General features: G+C 52.9%; 1 protein-coding gene across 1 annotated transcript in view; it reads right to left on the bottom strand.

The window, feature by feature from the left end:
- LOC119955880 (cyclin-dependent kinase 17-like) overlaps positions 1-17,800 on the bottom strand; it is a 155,981-nt gene that overhangs the window by 75,988 nt on the left and 62,193 nt on the right. The window contains exons 2-3 of the mRNA XM_038782532.1: positions 10,976-11,123; positions 4,771-4,860 (exon numbers count right to left, since the gene is read on the bottom strand). Of these exons, the coding sequence (XP_038638460.1) occupies positions 4,771-4,860; positions 10,976-11,102 (217 nt within the window). The 5' untranslated portion in view covers positions 11,103-11,123. The remainder of the gene's footprint in view (positions 1-4,770; positions 4,861-10,975; positions 11,124-17,800) is intronic.

The raw sequence follows: 17,800 nt of genomic DNA, 5'->3' as shown, positions 1-17,800 counted from the left end.
GAGTGAGGGAAAGGGGGAGTGAGTGAAGGAAAGAGGAATTGAGTGAGGGAAAGGGGGAGTGAGCGAGGGGAAGGGGGAGTGAGCGAGGGAAAGGGGGAGTGAGCGAGGGGAAGGGGGAGTGAGCGAGGGGAAGGGGGAGTGAGCGAGGGGAAGGGGGAGTGAGCGAGGGGAAGGGGGAGCGAGCGAGGGGAAGGGGGAGCGAGCGAGGGGAAGGGGGAGCGAGCGAGGGGAAGGGGGAGCGAGGGGAAGGGGGAGCGAGGGGAAGGGGGAGCGAGGGGAAGGGGGAGCGAGGGGAAGGGGGAGCGAGGGGAAGGGGGAGCGAGGGGAAGGGGGAGCGAGGGGAAGGGGGAGCGAGGGGAAGGGGGAGCGAGGGGAAAGGGGGAGCGAGGAGAAAGGGGGAGCGAGGGGAAGGGGGAGCGAGCGAGGGGAAGGGGGAGCGAGCGAGGGGTAGGGGGAGCGAGCGAGGAGAAGGGGGAGCGAGCGAGGGGAAGGGGGAGCGAGGGGAAAGGGGGAGAGAGGGGAAAGGGGGAGCGAGGGGAGGGGGTTATAGGGAGTCGGCGTCAGGGAGAGCAAGGGGAGGTGGGTGCGAGAAGAGTGGAGTGATAGGGAGTGGGAATGTGGGGGAAAGGTGTGAGGGTAAGGGTTTGTGAGGAGGCATGAGGGGATAGGAGGGTAGGGGGAGTGAGGGTGAAGGGCAATCGAGGAGAGCGGAGTGATAAGGAGGGAGCACCAGGGGGAGGGAGTGAGGGGAGGGGGAGTGAGAGGGGGGCGAGGGGAGGGTGGAGCGAGGGGCGGGGGAGCGAGGGGAGGGGGGAGCGAGGGGAGGGGGGAGCGAGGAGAGGGGGAGTGAGGAGAGGGGGGAGCGAGGGGAGGGGGGGAGCGAGGGGAGGGGGGAGCGAGGGAGCGAGGGTGGAGGGAGGGGAGCGTGGAGGGTGGGGCGGGGGGAGCGAGGGGAGGCGGAGGGGAGTGTGGAGGGTGGGGCGGGGAGCGAGGGGAGGGGGGAAACGAGGGGAGGGGGGAACGAGGGGAGGGGAGGGTGGAGGGGGGGCGGGGGAGCGAGGGGAGGGGGGGGGAGAGTGGGGCGGGGGAGCGAGGGGAGGGGGGAGCGAGGGGAGGGGGAGCGAGGGGAGGGGGAGCGAGGGGAGGGGGAGCGAGGGGAGGGGGTGGGGTGCGAGGGGAGGGTGGAGCGAGGGGAGGGTGGAGCGAGGGGAGGGTGGAGCGAGGGGAGGGTGGAGCGTGGGAAGAGTGGAGGGAGGGGAGAGCGAGGGATGATGGGCAGTGAGGGGAGGGGAGGGGGAGCGAGGGGAGAGGGAGCGATGGGAGGGAGAGCGAGGGGAGGGAGAGCGAGGGGAGGGAGAGCGAGGGGAGGGAGAGCGAGGGGAGGGAGAGCGAGGGGAGGGAGAGCGAGGGGAGGGAGAGCGAGGGGAGGGAGAGCGAGGGGAGGGAGAGCGAGGGGAGGGAGAGCGAGGGGAGGGAGAGCGAGGGGAGGGAGAGCGAGGGGTGGGAGAGCGAGGGGAGGGAGAGCGAGGGGAGGAGGAGTGATTTGAGGGGAGGGAGAGGAGGGGGAGTGATAGTGAGGGATAGTGATGGGACAGGAAGTGAGGGGAGGGGGAGGGGAGTGTGTTGAGGGGAGTGATGGGGAGGAATAGTGAGGGATAGTGATGGGACGGGAAGTGAGGGGAGGGGGAGGGTAGTGAGTTGAGAGGAGTGATGGGACGGGAAGTGAGGGCAAATCAAACAATCAGAGAGTTTCAGGCAGAGGAAGAAGGAGGGAAGGGATTGACCAGATAACAGGAAGAGCGTGGGAAAGAGAGAAAGAATAAACAGGGTAGAAATTAAAATCCAAGTCGAATGAAAATCTACATTGCAGGTTTAAAAGAATATAGAGCACCAATTGAAAACCATTCAACACATGCAGCAAGCAATTACTGAGACAGAACAGTGTCAGCAGCGAAACACACACAGCACAGCTCAGAGAAAACATTCACCTCGGCACCTGCTCATCCCTCTGCCAGCAGTACCCAGACCCCCATCAATCCTCCAGTCCCGTTCCCTCCTCTACACTCCAGCAGCCACAAGGTGGAGCCACAAGGTGGAGCTTGCACAGGGTTTGTGACACCCAGGTTAGAGAGAAAGTGGGTGGGATTCTCCCCTACCCGGTGGGGCGGGGGGGTCCCGGCGTAGCGGAGTGGCACCAACCACTCCGGCGTCGGGCCTCCCAAAGGTGCGGAATTCACCCAGGCCCGCTCGCGCCGCCCATCCCGCCGCCACCAGAGGTGGTTCAAACCACGGCGGCGGGAGAGGCCTCCCAACGGCGGGACTTCGGCCCACCGCAGGCCGGAGAATCGCCGCAGGGGGCTCGCCGATCCGGGTGGCGGAGAATTTCTGCCACGGCGGGGGCGGGATTTTTGGCGGCCCCAGGCGATTCGCCCAATAAATCTGGTGAGAGAGGGAGAGACAGAGAGGGAGCGAGAGGGCAAGAGAGAGAGAGATGGGGAGAAAGAGAGGGCAAGAGAGAGAGAGAGTCGGGGGGGAGAGAGAGAGAGAGAGAGGCAGGGGGAGAAAGAGAGAGAGTGACAGACAGAAAGAGCGAGAAAGAGACAGAAATAGAGGGAGCGTGAGCAGAGATTGTGCGCTACAGCGAGTCAAAATGAGAGAGCGAGCAAGTGAGAGAGAGCTTGTGTGAGAGAGAGAGGTCACGCGGGAGGACATCAGAGGGCTGCGCAAAAGTGTGAGTAAAGGGCGTGTGTGAGACCTAGCCATAGGACACACGAGACGGCACGTGAGTGTGAGCGAGGGAGAGCGTGTGCCAGGCGAGTGAGCAAAATGGGCAATGAGTGTGTGGGGGTGTGTGCAAGAGGGCGCAATAGAGGGTGCAATAGAGGGCGCAATAGAGGGCGCAATAGAGGACGCAATAGAGGGCGCAATAGAGGGCGCAATAAAGTGCAACGGGCAAGTGAGAGGCCAGTGAGTAAGAGGGTGTGCGAAAGTGCACCCGAGAGGTTGCAGAAGGTGAGTGAGAGGGCAAACGCAAGAGGAAAAGGGTGACCGAGAGCGTGAGGGAGAGTGAGAGCGAGGGCGTGAGGGAGAGCGTGAGGGAGAGGGTGAGGGTGAGGGAGAGGGTGAGGGAGAGGGTGAGGGAGAGGGTGAGGAGAGTGAGAGCGAGGGCGTGAGGGAGAGCGTGAGGGAGAGGGTGAGGGAGAGCGTGAGGGAGAGCGTGAGGGAGAGCGTGAGGGAGAGCGTGAGGGAGAGCGTGAGGGAGAGCGTGAGGGAGAGGGTGAGGGAGAGCGTGAGGGAGAGGGTGAGGGAGAGGGTGAGGGAGAGCATGAGGGAGAGGGTGAGGGAGAGGGTGAGGGAGAGCGTGAGGGAGAGCGTGAGGGAGAGCGTGAGGGAGAGCGTGAGGGAGAGCGTGAGGAGAGGGTGAGGGAGAGGGTGAGGGAGAGCGTGAGGTAGAGCGTGAGGGAGAGCGTGAGGGAGAGCGTGAGGGAGAGCGTGAGGGAGAGCGTGAGGGAGAGGGTGAGGGAGAGGGTGAGGGAGAGAGTGAGGGAGAGCGTGAGGGAGAGCGTGAGGGAGAGCGTGAGGGAGAGCGTGAGGGAGAGCGTGAGGGAGAGGGTGAGGGAGAGGGTGAGGGAGAGAGTGAGGTAGAGCGTGAGGGAGAGCGTGAGGGAGAGCGTGAGGGAGAGCGTGAGGGAGAGCGTGAGGGAGAGCGTGAGGGTGAGGGAGAGGGTGAGGGAGAGGGTGAGGGAGAGCGTGAGGTTAGAGCGTGAGGGAGAGCGTGAGGGAGAGCGTGAGGGAGAGCGTGAGGGAGAGCGTGAGGGAGAGGGTGAGGGAGAGGGTGAGGGAGAGCGTGACGGAGAGCGTGAGGGAGAGGGTGAGGGAGAGCGTGAGGGTGAGGGAGAGGGTGAGGGAGAAGGAGGGCGAGCGAGATTGCAAAGGAAAGGGCGAGGGTGAGAGAGAGGGAGAACGAGAGGGAGTGAGAGAGAGAGGGTATGAGAGAGAGGGAGAGTGAGACTGAGTGGAGAGGGCGAACGAGAGGGCAAGGGAGAGCGAGAGGGCGAGACCGAGAAAGAGTGTGAGGGAGGAGAGGAAAAGCGGATGGGATGGGACTCGAGGAATGTGTACATGGCGAATGTGGTGAATGTATTCACCATAATATGGCATATGGTCAGGGAATGGTAACGTGATCTTCTTCCATGTCGTGTACTGGAACCCTGGTGGGCTCCACCTCGGGCTCCACCCTCCACCCCCCCCACCCGGATGGTATATAGACCTGCCACCTAGGGGCGGCGCTCATTGTTACAGCAGTCACAGGCAGGCAAGTTCTTGGATAATAAAGCCTATGTTTACTCGTTCCCCGCGTCTTGTAGTGAATTGATGGTACATCAGCGAGGAGGAGCGAAACTTGGACCGAGGTGATCGCACGCTCGCTCGCACTGGTTGGCAGCTTCACACATCACTGTGACAGAATGTTAGAACTATACAAAATGTGAGGAGGCCATTCAGCTTATCCTGTCCGTGTACCAGCCTCTTTGAACGAGCAAGCCCATGCATTGCACTGGCCCCCTGCCAGTGGGCAGAGGGGGTCTGCCTTAAGGAGCCCACCCTCCCTGCTTTTGGTGACGAGGGTCCACTCTGAAGGAGGGTCTCCAGTGTCGAAGAGCTACTGATGCCGGTTCATCATCCCTTCTGCTTCTCGCCCAACCCACCCCCCCCGCCCGATAAAAGCAAACGCGCCAAGTCAAAGGCGAAGACGAAGAATGGGTGGCTTACCGTTCTGTGTCGGCTTGGAAGGTCGGAGCTGGGAGGTGGAAGCGGCGTGTCGGAGGTGAAAGGGTAAAAAACTGGATTGTGCGGTCCGACCTGGAGGTAACAAGGCATCACATGTATGACAGGGCCCAGCAGTGGCGGGAGCTAACCTGTGTAGCCACCGCTAGCGGAGGCTCCGCTGCCCGCTGGGGTGAGGCTGTGCCTGATATCGCTGTGGAAAACTCTCTACCCCCATCTTTAAACACACGGGCGCAAGCCCCCTCCCTGATTGGGCAAGGTTTCAGGCATCAGTTCTAACAGCAGCACTGTAGCACAGTGGTTAGCACCAAGGTTTCACAGCTCCAGGATCCCGGGTTCGATTCCCGGCTTGGGTCACTGTCTGTGGAGCATGCACGTTCTCCCCGGTTCTGCGTGGGTCTCCTCCGGGTGTTCCGGTTTCCTCCCACAAGTCCCGAAAGACGTGCTGTTAGGTGAATTGGACATTGTGAATTCTCCCTCCGTGTACCCGAACAGGCGCCGGAGTGTGGCGACTAGGGGCTTTTCACAGTAACTTCATTGCAGCGTTAATGTCAGCCTACTTGTGACACTAATAAAGATTATAAAAGAATGAGCAGAATCAGAGAAATCACTTCCAGGGTCAAACTTGTCCAATCACTTGTCAAACTTGTCCAGGAGCAGTAACCCTGGCTGATTTCCTCTCTCTCTCTAACCCAGGGATCACTGGACAGTGATCAGGAGCAGGAATCCTGGCTGATTTCCCCTCTCTCTCTCTAACCCAGGGATCACTGGACAGTGATCAGGAGCAGGAACCCTGGCTGATTTCCCCCCTCTCTCTAACCCAGGGATCACTGGACAGTGATCAGGAGCAGGAACCCTGGCTGATTTCCCCTCTCTCTCTCTCTAACCCAGGGATCACTGGACAGTGATCAGGAGCAGGAACCCTGGCTGATTTCCTCACTCTCTCTAACCCAGGGATCACTGGACAGTGATCAGGAGCAGGAACCCTGGCTGATTTCCTCACTCTCTCTAACCCAGGGATCACTGGACAGTGATCAGGAGCAGGAACCCTGGCTGATTTCCCCTCTCTCTCTAACCCAGGGATCACTGGACAGTGATCAGGAGCAGGAACCCTGGCTGATTTCCCCTCTCTCTAAAACCCAGGGATCACTGGACAGTGATCAGGAGCAGGAACCCTGGCTGATTTCCTCTCTCTCTATCCCAGGGATCACTGGGCAGTGATCAGGAGCAGGAACCCTGGCTGAGTTCCTCTCTCTCTAACGCAGATATCACTGGACAGTGATCAGGAGCAGGAACCATGGGTTATTTCCCCTCTCTCTCTAACCCAGGGATCACTGGACAGTGATCAGGAGCAGGAACCCTGGCTGATTTCCCCTCTCTCTCTCTAACCCAGGGATCACTGGACAGTGATCAGGAGCAGGAACCCTGGCTGAGTTCCTCTCTCTAACACAGATATCACTGGACATGATCAGGAGCAGGAACCATGGGTGATTTCCCCTCTCTCTCTCTAACCCAGGGATGAAAATGAAATGAAAATCGCTTATTGTCACGAGTAGGCTTCAATGAAGTTACTGTGAAAAGCCCCTAGTCGCCACATTCCGGCGCCTGTCCGGGGAGGCTGGTACGGGAAACGAACCGTGCTGCTGGCCTGCTTTAAAAGCCAGCGATTTAGCCCAGTGAGCTAAACCAGCCCCTTGGACCACTGGACAGTGATCAGGAGCAGGATCCCTGGCTGATTTCCCCTCTCTATAACCCAGGGATCAATGGACAGTGTTCAGGAGCAGGAATCCTGGCTGATTTCCTCTCTCTATAACCCAGGGATCACTGGACAGTGATCAGGAGCCGGAACCCTGGCTGATTTCCTCTCCCTAACCCAGGATGCACTGGACAGTGATCAGGAGCTGGAACCCTGGCTGATTTCCCCTCTTTCTCTCTCTAATCCAGGCATCACTGGACAGTGATCAGGAGCAGGAACCCTGGCTGATTTCCCTCACTCTCTCTAACCGAGGAATCACGGAGAGTGATCAGGAGCAGTTACCCTGGCTGATTTCCCCCCTCTCTCTCTAACCCAGGGATCACTGGACAGTGATCAGGAGCAGGAACCCTGGCTGATTTCCCCCCTCTCTCTCTAACCCAGGGATCACTGGACAGTGATCAGGAGCAGGATCCCTGGCTGATTTCCCCTCTCTATAACCCAGGGATCACTGGGCAGTGATCAGGAGCCGGAACCCTGGCTGATTTCCTCTCTCTAACCCAGGGATCACTGGACAGTGATCAGGAGCAGGAACCCTGGCTGATTTCCCCTATCTCTCTCTCTAATCCAGGGATCACTGGACAGTGATCAGGAGCAGGAACCGTGGCTGATTTCCCCTCTCTCTCTCTCTCTAACCCAGGGATCACTGGACAGTGATCAGGAGCAGGAACCCTGGCTGATTTCCCCTCTCTCTCTAACCCAGGGACCACTGCACAGTGATCAGGAGCAGGAACCCTGGCTGATTTCCCCTCTCTCTCTAACCCAGGGACCACTGCACAGTAATCAGGAGCAGGAACCCTGGCTGATTTCCCCACTCTCTCTAACCCAGGGATCACTGGACAGTGATCAGGAGCAGGAACCCTGGCTGATTTCCCCTCTCTCTAACCCAGGGATCACTGGGCAGTGATCAGGAGCAGGAAACCTGGCTGATTTCCTCTCTCTCTCTATCCCAGGGATCACTGGGCAGTGATCAGGAGCAGGAACCCTGGCTGATTTCCCCTCTCTCTCTATAACAGGAATCACTGGACAGTGATCAGGAGCAGGAACCCTGGCTGATTTCCCCCCTCTCTCTCTAACCCAGGGATCACTGGACAGTGATCATGAGCAGGAACCCTGGCTGATTTCCCCTCTCTCTAAAACCCAGGGATCACTGGACAGTGATCAGGAGCAGGAACCCTGGCTGATTTCCTCTCTCTCTATCCCAGGGATCACTGGGCAGTGATCAGGAGCAGGAACCCTGGCTGAGTTCCTCTCTCTCTAACGCAGATATCACTGGACAGTGATCAGGAGCAGGAACCATGGGTTATTTCCCCTCTCTCTCTAACCCAGGGATCACTGGACAGTGATCAGGAGCAGGAACCCTGGCTGATTTCCCCTCTCTCTCTCTAACCCAGGGATCACTGGACAGTGATCAGGAGCAGGAACCCTGGCTGAGTTCCTCTCTCTAACACAGATATCACTGGACATGATCAGGAGCAGGAACCATGGGTGATTTCCCCTCTCTCTCTCTAACCCAGGGATGAAAATGAAATGAAAATCGCTTATTGTCACGAGTAGGCTTCAATGAAGTTACTGTGAAAAGCCCCTAGTCGCCACATTCCGGCGCCTGTCCGGGGAGGCTGGTACGGGAAACGAACCGTGCTGCTGGCCTGCTTTAAAAGCCAGCGATTTAGCCCAGTGAGCTAAACCAGCCCCTTGGACCACTGGACAGTGATCAGGAGCAGGATCCCTGGCTGATTTCCCCTCTCTATAACCCAGGGATCAATGGACAGTGTTCAGGAGCAGGAATCCTGGCTGATTTCCTCTCTCTATAACCCAGGGATCACTGGACAGTGATCAGGAGCCGGAACCCTGGCTGATTTCCTCTCCCTAACCCAGGATGCACTGGACAGTGATCAGGAGCTGGAACCCTGGCTGATTTCCCCTCTTTCTCTCTCTAATCCAGGCATCACTGGACAGTGATCAGGAGCAGGAACCCTGGCTGATTTCCCTCACTCTCTCTAACCGAGGAATCACGGAGAGTGATCAGGAGCAGTTACCCTGGCTGATTTCCCCCCTCTCTCTCTAACCCAGGGATCACTGGACAGTGATCAGGAGCAGGAACCCTGGCTGATTTCCCCCCTCTCTCTCTAACCCAGGGATCACTGGACAGTGATCAGGAGCAGGATCCCTGGCTGATTTCCCCTCTCTATAACCCAGGGATCACTGGGCAGTGATCAGGAGCCGGAACCCTGGCTGATTTCCTCTCTCTAACCCAGGGATCACTGGACAGTGATCAGGAGCAGGAACCCTGGCTGATTTCCCCTATCTCTCTCTCTAATCCAGGGATCACTGGACAGTGATCAGGAGCAGGAACCGTGGCTGATTTCCCCTCTCTCTCTCTCTCTAACCCAGGGATCACTGGACAGTGATCAGGAGCAGGAACCCTGGCTGATTTCCCCTCTCTCTCTAACCCAGAGACCACTGCACAGTGATCAGGAGCAGGAACCCTGGCTGATTTCCCCTCTCTCTCTAACCCAGGGACCACTGCACAGTGATCAGGAGCAGGAACCCTGGCTGATTTCCCCACTCTCTCTAACCCAGGGATCACTGGGCAGTGATCAGGAGCAGGAACCCTGGCTGAGTTCCTCTCTCTCTAATGCAGATATCACTGGACAGTGATCAGGAGCAGGAACCATGGGTTATTTCCCCTCTCTCTCTAACCCAGGGATCACTGGACAGTGTTCAGGAGCAGGAATCCTGGCTGATTTCCCCTCTCTCTAACCCAGGGATCACTGGACAGTGAGCAGGAGCAGGAATCCTGGTTGATTTCCTCTCTCTATAACCCAGGGATCACTGGACAGTGATCAGGAGCAGGAACCCTGGCTGATTTCCTCTCTCTAACCCAGGAATCACTGGACAGTGATCAGGAGCAGGAGCCCTGGCTGATTTCCCCTCTCTCTCTCTCTCTAACCCAGGGATCACTGAACAGTAATCAGGAGCAGGAACCCTGGCTGATTTCCCCTCTCTCTCTACCCCAGGAATTACTGGACAGTGGTCAGGAGCAGGAACCCTGGCTGATTTCCCCTCTCTCTCTTAACCCAGGGATCACTGGACAGTGATCAGGAGCAGTTACCCTGGCTGATTTCCCCCCTCTCTCTCTAACCCAGGGATCACTGGACAGTGATCAGGAGCAGGAACCCTGGCTGATTTCCCTCACTCTCTCTAACCCAGGGATCACGGACAGTGATCAGGAGCAGGAACCCAGTTGTCCATGCTGAAAGGAATATACACATGTGATGTGTATTATTGTGGATCAGCCTGTGGATCTTCACGCAGTGAGAACAAGCAGTTATCTCAAGGTACGTGATCGAAAATAAACTCTACCAGGGACAGGTGTTGGGGCAGGTGTTAGAAAATTATTTGCACAGTTCAGGTACGGGTAAATACAGTCAGAAGGAATGTTCCACACGGGAGAGTTGGTGAGGATTCAGTGTATAGCGTGGAGAGAGAGAGTGAGAGAGCAGAGAGTGGAGAGAGAGATGAGAGGGAAGAGACAGAAAGAGAGATTGTAGGAGGGACAGGGATGGAGAGAGAGTCAGAGAGAGAGAAAGGGAGAGAGAGGTCAGGGAAAGAAAGAGGGAGGAGGGACAGAGAAAGAGGGAGGAGGGACAGAGAAAGAGGGGAGGACAGAGAAAGAGGGGAGGACAGAGAAAGAGGGGAGGACAGAGAAAGAGGGGAGGACAGAGAAAGAGGGGAGGACAGAGAAGGCAAGAGAGAGAGAGAGAGACAGAAGGGGTTGGCAGAGAGAGGGAGAGAAAGAGACAGGCAGAAAGGGACAGAGAAAGAGGGAGAGAGAGGGTGAGGGAGGCAGAGAAAGGAAAAAGAGAAAGAGAGGCAGACAGAGACCGAGGGAGAGGGTCTGAGAGAGAGTCATACAAACAGGGATAAACCGAGAGGGGTTGAGGGACAGAGAACGAGAGACAGAGAACAAGAGCCAGCGACAGAGAGAGAGAGAGAGAGCGAGAGAACGAGAGAGAGCGAGAGAGAGAGCGAGAGAGAGAGCGAGAGAGAGAGCGAGAGAGCGAGACAGAGAGAGAGAGAGCGAGAGAGAGAGCGAGAGAGAGAGCGAGAGAGAGCGAGACAGAGAGAGAGAGAGAGAGAGAGACAGAGACCGAGAGGGAGTGAGAGACAGAGAGATGGGGCAGACTGAGAGTGAGAGAGACAGAGAGAGAGAGAGACAGATAGAGATGGGGCAGACTGAGAGGGAGAGAGAGAGACAGAGAGAGAGAGAGACAGAGGGATGAGGGACGGAGGGATACTGTATGCACGTACCTGATTATGAGCTGCCAACACAGGGTCTGGACATTACAACCGGGTACATTAAACATTGAACATGGAGCCATTAATTTCATCCCTTGCATTGCTCCTTCCCCTGTGTAGTATGACAGAACTCACCATTGTCACTGATATTGTTTTCCTCAACATTTAACTGCTCTGAAAGGTCAGTCAGGGATTTCTCTGATGTCTGACTGCCTCGCAGTGTCATGGACAGTTGCCGCTTAATCTTCTTCATGCGATCCATCAGCGTGGGATTCCCAATTGCCTGTAAAACATAGTGATGGGGTGAATGGTAACTCGAGCAGTGAAACGTGAATGACAACATGGGCGGCCAGGCGCAAATCCGGATATTCCGGGAGAGGCATCCCGAAGGGGATTTGCGCCGGGCACCAAACAATTCCCGATGCCCCTCCGCGGGCCCTTCCCAGCAGATGCAATCTGGTTCATGGCCTCGGTGGGCTGGAGCCAGAGAAGCATATTAAAATGCAGGTGTAAATATGCACGGAATCAGCCGGATTCTCCCGGCTCCAGAAATTCACCCCCCCCCCCCCCCCGGCCAGTGCAACGTGAAGCTGGCGCGACTCGCAAGGGGGGGGACGAGGAGTGGGAATCTCTGGTTCCGCGACAGTGAATGGGACATGTCCTCGCGAGCAGCCATAGAGGATCGGATTGGGAACGCAGAATCCCAGCCCCAGTGTGCCGAGGATGCAAGTGGGGTTCGGATGCCATTGTGGACCCGGGATCTCTTGGCACCCTGGCTGTGTAAGACTGCCAGTCCAAAGCGGTCAGCAATGTCAGGGGATGGGCCGAACTGGGGCAGGAACTGATCAGACAGTGAATGGTAACTGAGACAGTACACAGTGAATGATGACGGGGTGAATGGTAACTGAGTCAGTACACAGTGAATGATGACGGGGTGAATGGTAACTGAGTCAGTACACAGTGAATGATGACACAGTGAATGGTAACTGAGACAGTACACAGTGAATGATGACACAGTGAATGGTGACGGAGTCAGTACACAGTGAATGATGACACAGTGAATGATGACACAGTGAATGGTAACTGAGTCAGTACACAGTGAATGATGACACAGTGAATGATGACGGGGTGAATGGTAACTGAGTCAGTACACAGTGAATGATGACACAGTGAATGGTAACTGAGACAGTACACAGTGAATGATGACACAGTGAATGATAACTGAGTCAGTACACAGTGAATGATGACACAGTGAATGGTAACTGAGTCAGTACACAGTGAATGATGACGGGGTGAATGGTAACTGAGTCAGTACACAGTGAATGATGACGGGGTGAATGGTAACTGAGTCAGTACACAGTGAATGATGACACAGTGAATGGTAACGGAGTCAGTACACAGTGAATGATGACACAGTGAATGGTAACTGAGACAGTACACAGTGAATGATGACGGGGTGAATGGTAACTGAGTCAGTACACAGTGAATGATGACACAGTGAATGGTAACTGAGTCAGTACACAGTGAATGATGACGGGGTGAATGGTAACTGAGTCAGTACACAGTGAATGATGACACAGTGAATGGTAACTGAGACAGTACACAGTGAATGATGACGGGGTGAATGGTAATGGAGTCAGTACACAGTGAATGATGACACAGTGAATGATAACTGAGTCAGTACACAGTGAATGATGACGGGGTGAATGGTAATGGAGTCAGTACACAGTGAATGATGACGGGGTGAATGGTAACGGAGTCAGTACACAGTGAATGATGACACAGTGAATGGTAACTGAGTCAGTACACAGTGAATGATGACGGGGTGAATGGTAACTGAGACAGTACACAGTGAATGATGATGGGGTGAATGGTAACTGAGTCAGTACACAGTGAATGATGACACAGTGAATGGTAACTGAGACAGTACACAGTGAATGATGACACAGTGAATGGTAACTGAGTCAGTACACAGTGAATGATGACACAGTGAATGGTAACTGAGTCAGTACACAGTGAATGATGACGGGGTGAATGGTAACTGAGTCAGTACACAGTGAATGATGACGCAGTGAATGGTAACTGAGACAGTACACAGTGAATGATGACACAGTGAATGATGACACAGTGAATGATGACGGGGTGAATGGTAACTGAGTCAGTACACAGTGAATGATGACACAGTGAATGGTAACTGAGTCAGTACACAGTGAATGATGACACAGTGAATGGTAACTGAGTCAGTACACAGTGAATGATGACACAGTGAATGGTAACTGAGTCAGTACACAGTGAATGATGACACAGTGAATGGTAACTGAGTCAGTACACAGTGAATGATGACACAGTGAATGGTAACTGAGTCAGTACACAGTGAATGATGACGTGGTGAATGGTAACGGAGTCAGTACACAGTGAATGATGACACAGTGAATGATGACACAGTGAATGGTAACTGAGTCAGTACACAGTGAATGATGACGGGGTGAATGGTAACTGAGACAGTACACAGTGAATGATGACGGGGTGAATGGTAACTGAGTCAGTACACAGTGAATGATGACACGGTGAATGGTAACTGAGTCAGTACACAGTGAATGATGACACAGTGAATGGTAACTGAGTCAGTACACAGTGAATGATGACACAGTGAATGGTAACTGAGTCAGTACACAGTGAATGATGACACAGTGAATGGTAACGGAGTCAGTACACAGTGAATGATGACACAGTGAATGGTAACTGAGTCAGTACACAGTGAATGATGACACAGTGAATGGTAACTGAGACAGTACACAGTGAATGATGACACAGTGAATGGTAACGGAGTCAGTACACAGTGAATGATGACGGGGTGAATGGTAACTGAGTCAGTACACAGTGAATGATGACACAGTGAATGGTAACTGAGTCAGTACACAGTGAATGATGACACAGTGAATGGTAACTGAGTCAGTACACAGTGAATGATGACGGGGTGAATGGTAACTGAGACAGTACACAGTGAATGATGACGGGGTGAATGGTAACTGAGTCAGTACACAGTGAATGATGACACAGTGAATGGTAACTGAGACAGTACACAGTGAATGATGACGGGGTGAATGGTAACTGAGTCAGTACACAGTGAATGATGACACAGTGAATGGTAACGGAGTCAGTACACAGTGAATGATGACGGGGTGAATGGTAACTGAGTCAGTACACAGTGAATGATGACACAGTGAATGGTAACGGAGTCAGTACACAGTGAATGATGACGGGGTGAATGGTAACTGAGTCAGTACACAGTGAATGATGACACAGTGAATGGTAACGGAGTCAGTACACAGTGAATGATGACGGGGTGAATGGTAACTGAGTCAGTACACAGTGAATGATGACACAGTGAATGGTAACGGAGTCAGTACACAGTGAATGATGACGGGGTGAATGGTAACTGAGACAGTACACAGTGAATGATGACACAGTGAATGATGACACAGTGAATGGTAACTGAGACAGTACACAGTGAATGATGACACAGTGAATGATGACGGGGTGAATGGTAACTGAGTCAGTACACAGTGAATGATGACACAGTGAATGGTAACTGAGTCAGTACACAGTGAATGATGACGGGGTGAATGGTAACTGAGTCAGTACACAGTGAATGATGACACAGTGAATGGTAACTGAGTCAGTACACAGTGAATGATGACACAGTGAATGGTAACTGAGACAGTACACAGTGAATGATGACGGGGTGAATGGTAACTGAGACAGTACACAGTGAATGATGACACAGTGAATGATGACACAGTGAATGGTAACTGAGACAGTACACAGTGAATGATGACACAGTGAATGATGACGGGGTGAATGGTAACTGAGTCAGTACACAGTGAATGATGACACAGTGAATGGTAACTGAGTCAGTACACAGTGAATGATGACGGGGTGAATGGTAACTGAGTCAGTACACAGTGAATGATGACACAGTGAATGGTAACTGAGTCAGTACACAGTGAATGATGACACAGTGAATGGTAACTGAGACAGTACACAGTGAAGGATGACGGGGTGAATGGTAACTGAGTCAGTACACAGTGAATGATGACGGGGTGAATGGTAACTGAGTCAGTACACAGTGAATGATGACACAGTGAATGGTAACTGAGACAGTACACAGTGAATGATGACGGGGTGAATGGTAACTGAGTCAGTACACAGTGAATGATGACACAGTGAATGGTAACTGAGACAGTACACAGTGAATGATGACGGGGTGAATGGTAACTGAGTCAGTACACAGTGAATGATGACACAGTGAATGGTAACTGAGTCAGTACACAGTGAATGATGACACAGTGAATGGTAACTGAGACAGTACACAGTGAATGATGACGGGGTGAATGGTAACGGAGTCAGTACACAGTGAATGATGACACAGTGAATGATAACTGAGTCAGTACACAGTGAATGATGACACAGTGAATGGTAACTGAGACAGTACACAGTGAATGATGACACAGTGAATGATGACGGGGTGAATGGTAACTGAGTCAGTACACAGTGAATGATGATGGGGTGAATGGTAACTGAGTCAGTACACAGTGAATGATGACGGGGTGAATGGTAACTGAGTCAGTACACAGTGAATGATGACACAGTGAATGGTAACTGAGTCAGTACACAGTGAATGATGACACAGTGAATGGTAACTGAGTCAGTACACAGTGAATGATGACACAGTGAATGGTAACTGAGTCAGTACACAGTGAATGATGACGGGGTGAATGGTAACTGAGTCAGTACACAGTGAATGATGACACAGTGAATGGTAACTGAGTCAGTACACAGTGAATGATGACACAGTGAATGGTAACTGAGTCAGTACACAGTGAATGATGACACAGTGAATGGTAACTGAGTCAGTACACAGTGAATGATGACACAGTGAATGATGACACAGTGAATGGTAACTGAGTCAGTACACAGTGAATGATGACGGGGTGAATGGTAACTGAGTCAGTACACAGTGAATGATGACGGGGTGAATGGTAACTGAGTCAGTACACAGTGAATGATGACACAGTGAATGGTAACGGAGTCAGTACACAGTGAATGATGACGGGGTGAATGGTAACTGAGTCAGTACACAGTGAATGATGACACAGTGAATGATGACACAGTGAATGGTAACTGAGTCAGTACACAGTGAATGATGACACAGTGAATGATGACACACTGGATGGTAACTGAGTCAGTACACAGTGAATGATGACGGGGTGAATGGTAACTGAGTCAGTACACAGTGAATGATGACGGGGTGAATGGTAACTGAGACAGTACACAGTGAATGATGACGGGGTGAATGGTAACTGAGTCAGTACACAGTGAATGATGACACGGTGAATGGTAACTGAGTCAGTACACAGTGAATGATGACACAGTGAATGATGACACAGTGAATGGTAACGGAGTCAGTACACAGTGAATGATGACGGGGTGAATGGTAACTGAGTCAGTACACAGTGAATGATGACACAGTGAATGGTAACTGAGTCAGTACACAGTGAATGATGACGGGGTGAATGGTAACTGAGACAGTACACAGTGAATGATGACGGGGTGAATGGTAACTGAGTCAGTACACAGTGAATGATGACACAGTGAATGGTAACTGAGACAGTACACAGTGAATGATGACGGGGTGAATGGTAACTGAGTCAGTACACAGTGAATGATGACACAGTGAATGGTAACGGAGTCAGTACACAGTGAATGATGACGGGGTGAATGGTAACTGAGTCAGTACACAGTGAATGATGACACAGTGAATGATGACACAGTGAATGATGACGGGGTGAATGGTAACGGAGTCAGTACACAGTGAATGATGACACAGTGAATGGTAACTGAGTCAGTACACAGTGAATGATGACACAGTGAATGGTAACTGAGACAGTACACAGTGAATGATGACACAGTGAATGATGACACAGTGAATGATGACACAGTGAATGATGACACAGTGAATGATGACGGGGTGAATGGTAACTGAGTCAGTACACAGTGAATGATGACACAGTGAATGATGACACAGTGAATGGTAACTGAGTCAGTACACAGTGAATGATGACGGGGTGAATGGTAACGGAGTCAGTACACAGTGAATGATGACACAGTGAATGGTAACTGAGTCAGTACACAGTGAATGATGACGGGGTGAATGGTAACTGAGTCAGTACACAGTGAATGATGACGGGGTGAATGGTAACTGAGACAGTACACAGTGAATGATGACGGGGTGAATGGTAACTGAGTCAGTACACAGTGAATGATGACACAGTGAATGGTAACTGAGACAGTACACAGTGAATGATGACGGGGTGAATGGTAACTGAGTCAGTACACAGTGAATGATGACGGGGTGAATGGTAACTGAGTCAGTACACAGTGAATGATGACGGGGTGAATGGTAACTGAGTCAGTACACAGTGAATGATGACGGGGTGAATGGTAACTGAGTCAGTACACAGTGAATGATGACACAGTGAATGGTAACGGAGTCAGTACACAGTGAATGATGACACAGTGAATGATAACTGAGTCAGTACACAGTGAATGATGACGGGGTGAATGGTAACTGAGTCAGTACACAGTGAATGATGACGGGGTGAATGGTAACTGAGTCAGTACACAGTGAATGATGACACAGTGAATGGTAACTGAGTCAGTACACAGTGAATGATGACACAGTGAATGGTAACTGAGACAGTACACAGTGAATGATGACACAGTGAATGATGACACAGTGAATGGTAACTGAGTCAGTACACAGTGAATGATGACACAGTGAATGATGACACAGTGAATGGTAACTGAGTCAGTACACAGTGAATGATGACACAGTGAATGATGACACAGTGAATGGTAACTGAGTCAGTACACAGTGAATGATGACGGGGTGAATGG

This window comes from Scyliorhinus canicula, chromosome 21 (assembly GCF_902713615.1).
Source record: "Scyliorhinus canicula chromosome 21, sScyCan1.1, whole genome shotgun sequence".
NCBI lineage: Eukaryota > Metazoa > Chordata > Chondrichthyes > Carcharhiniformes > Scyliorhinidae > Scyliorhinus > Scyliorhinus canicula.
The sequence above is the reverse complement of the archived record's forward strand: the minus strand, read 5'-3'. Positions and strand labels throughout refer to the sequence as shown.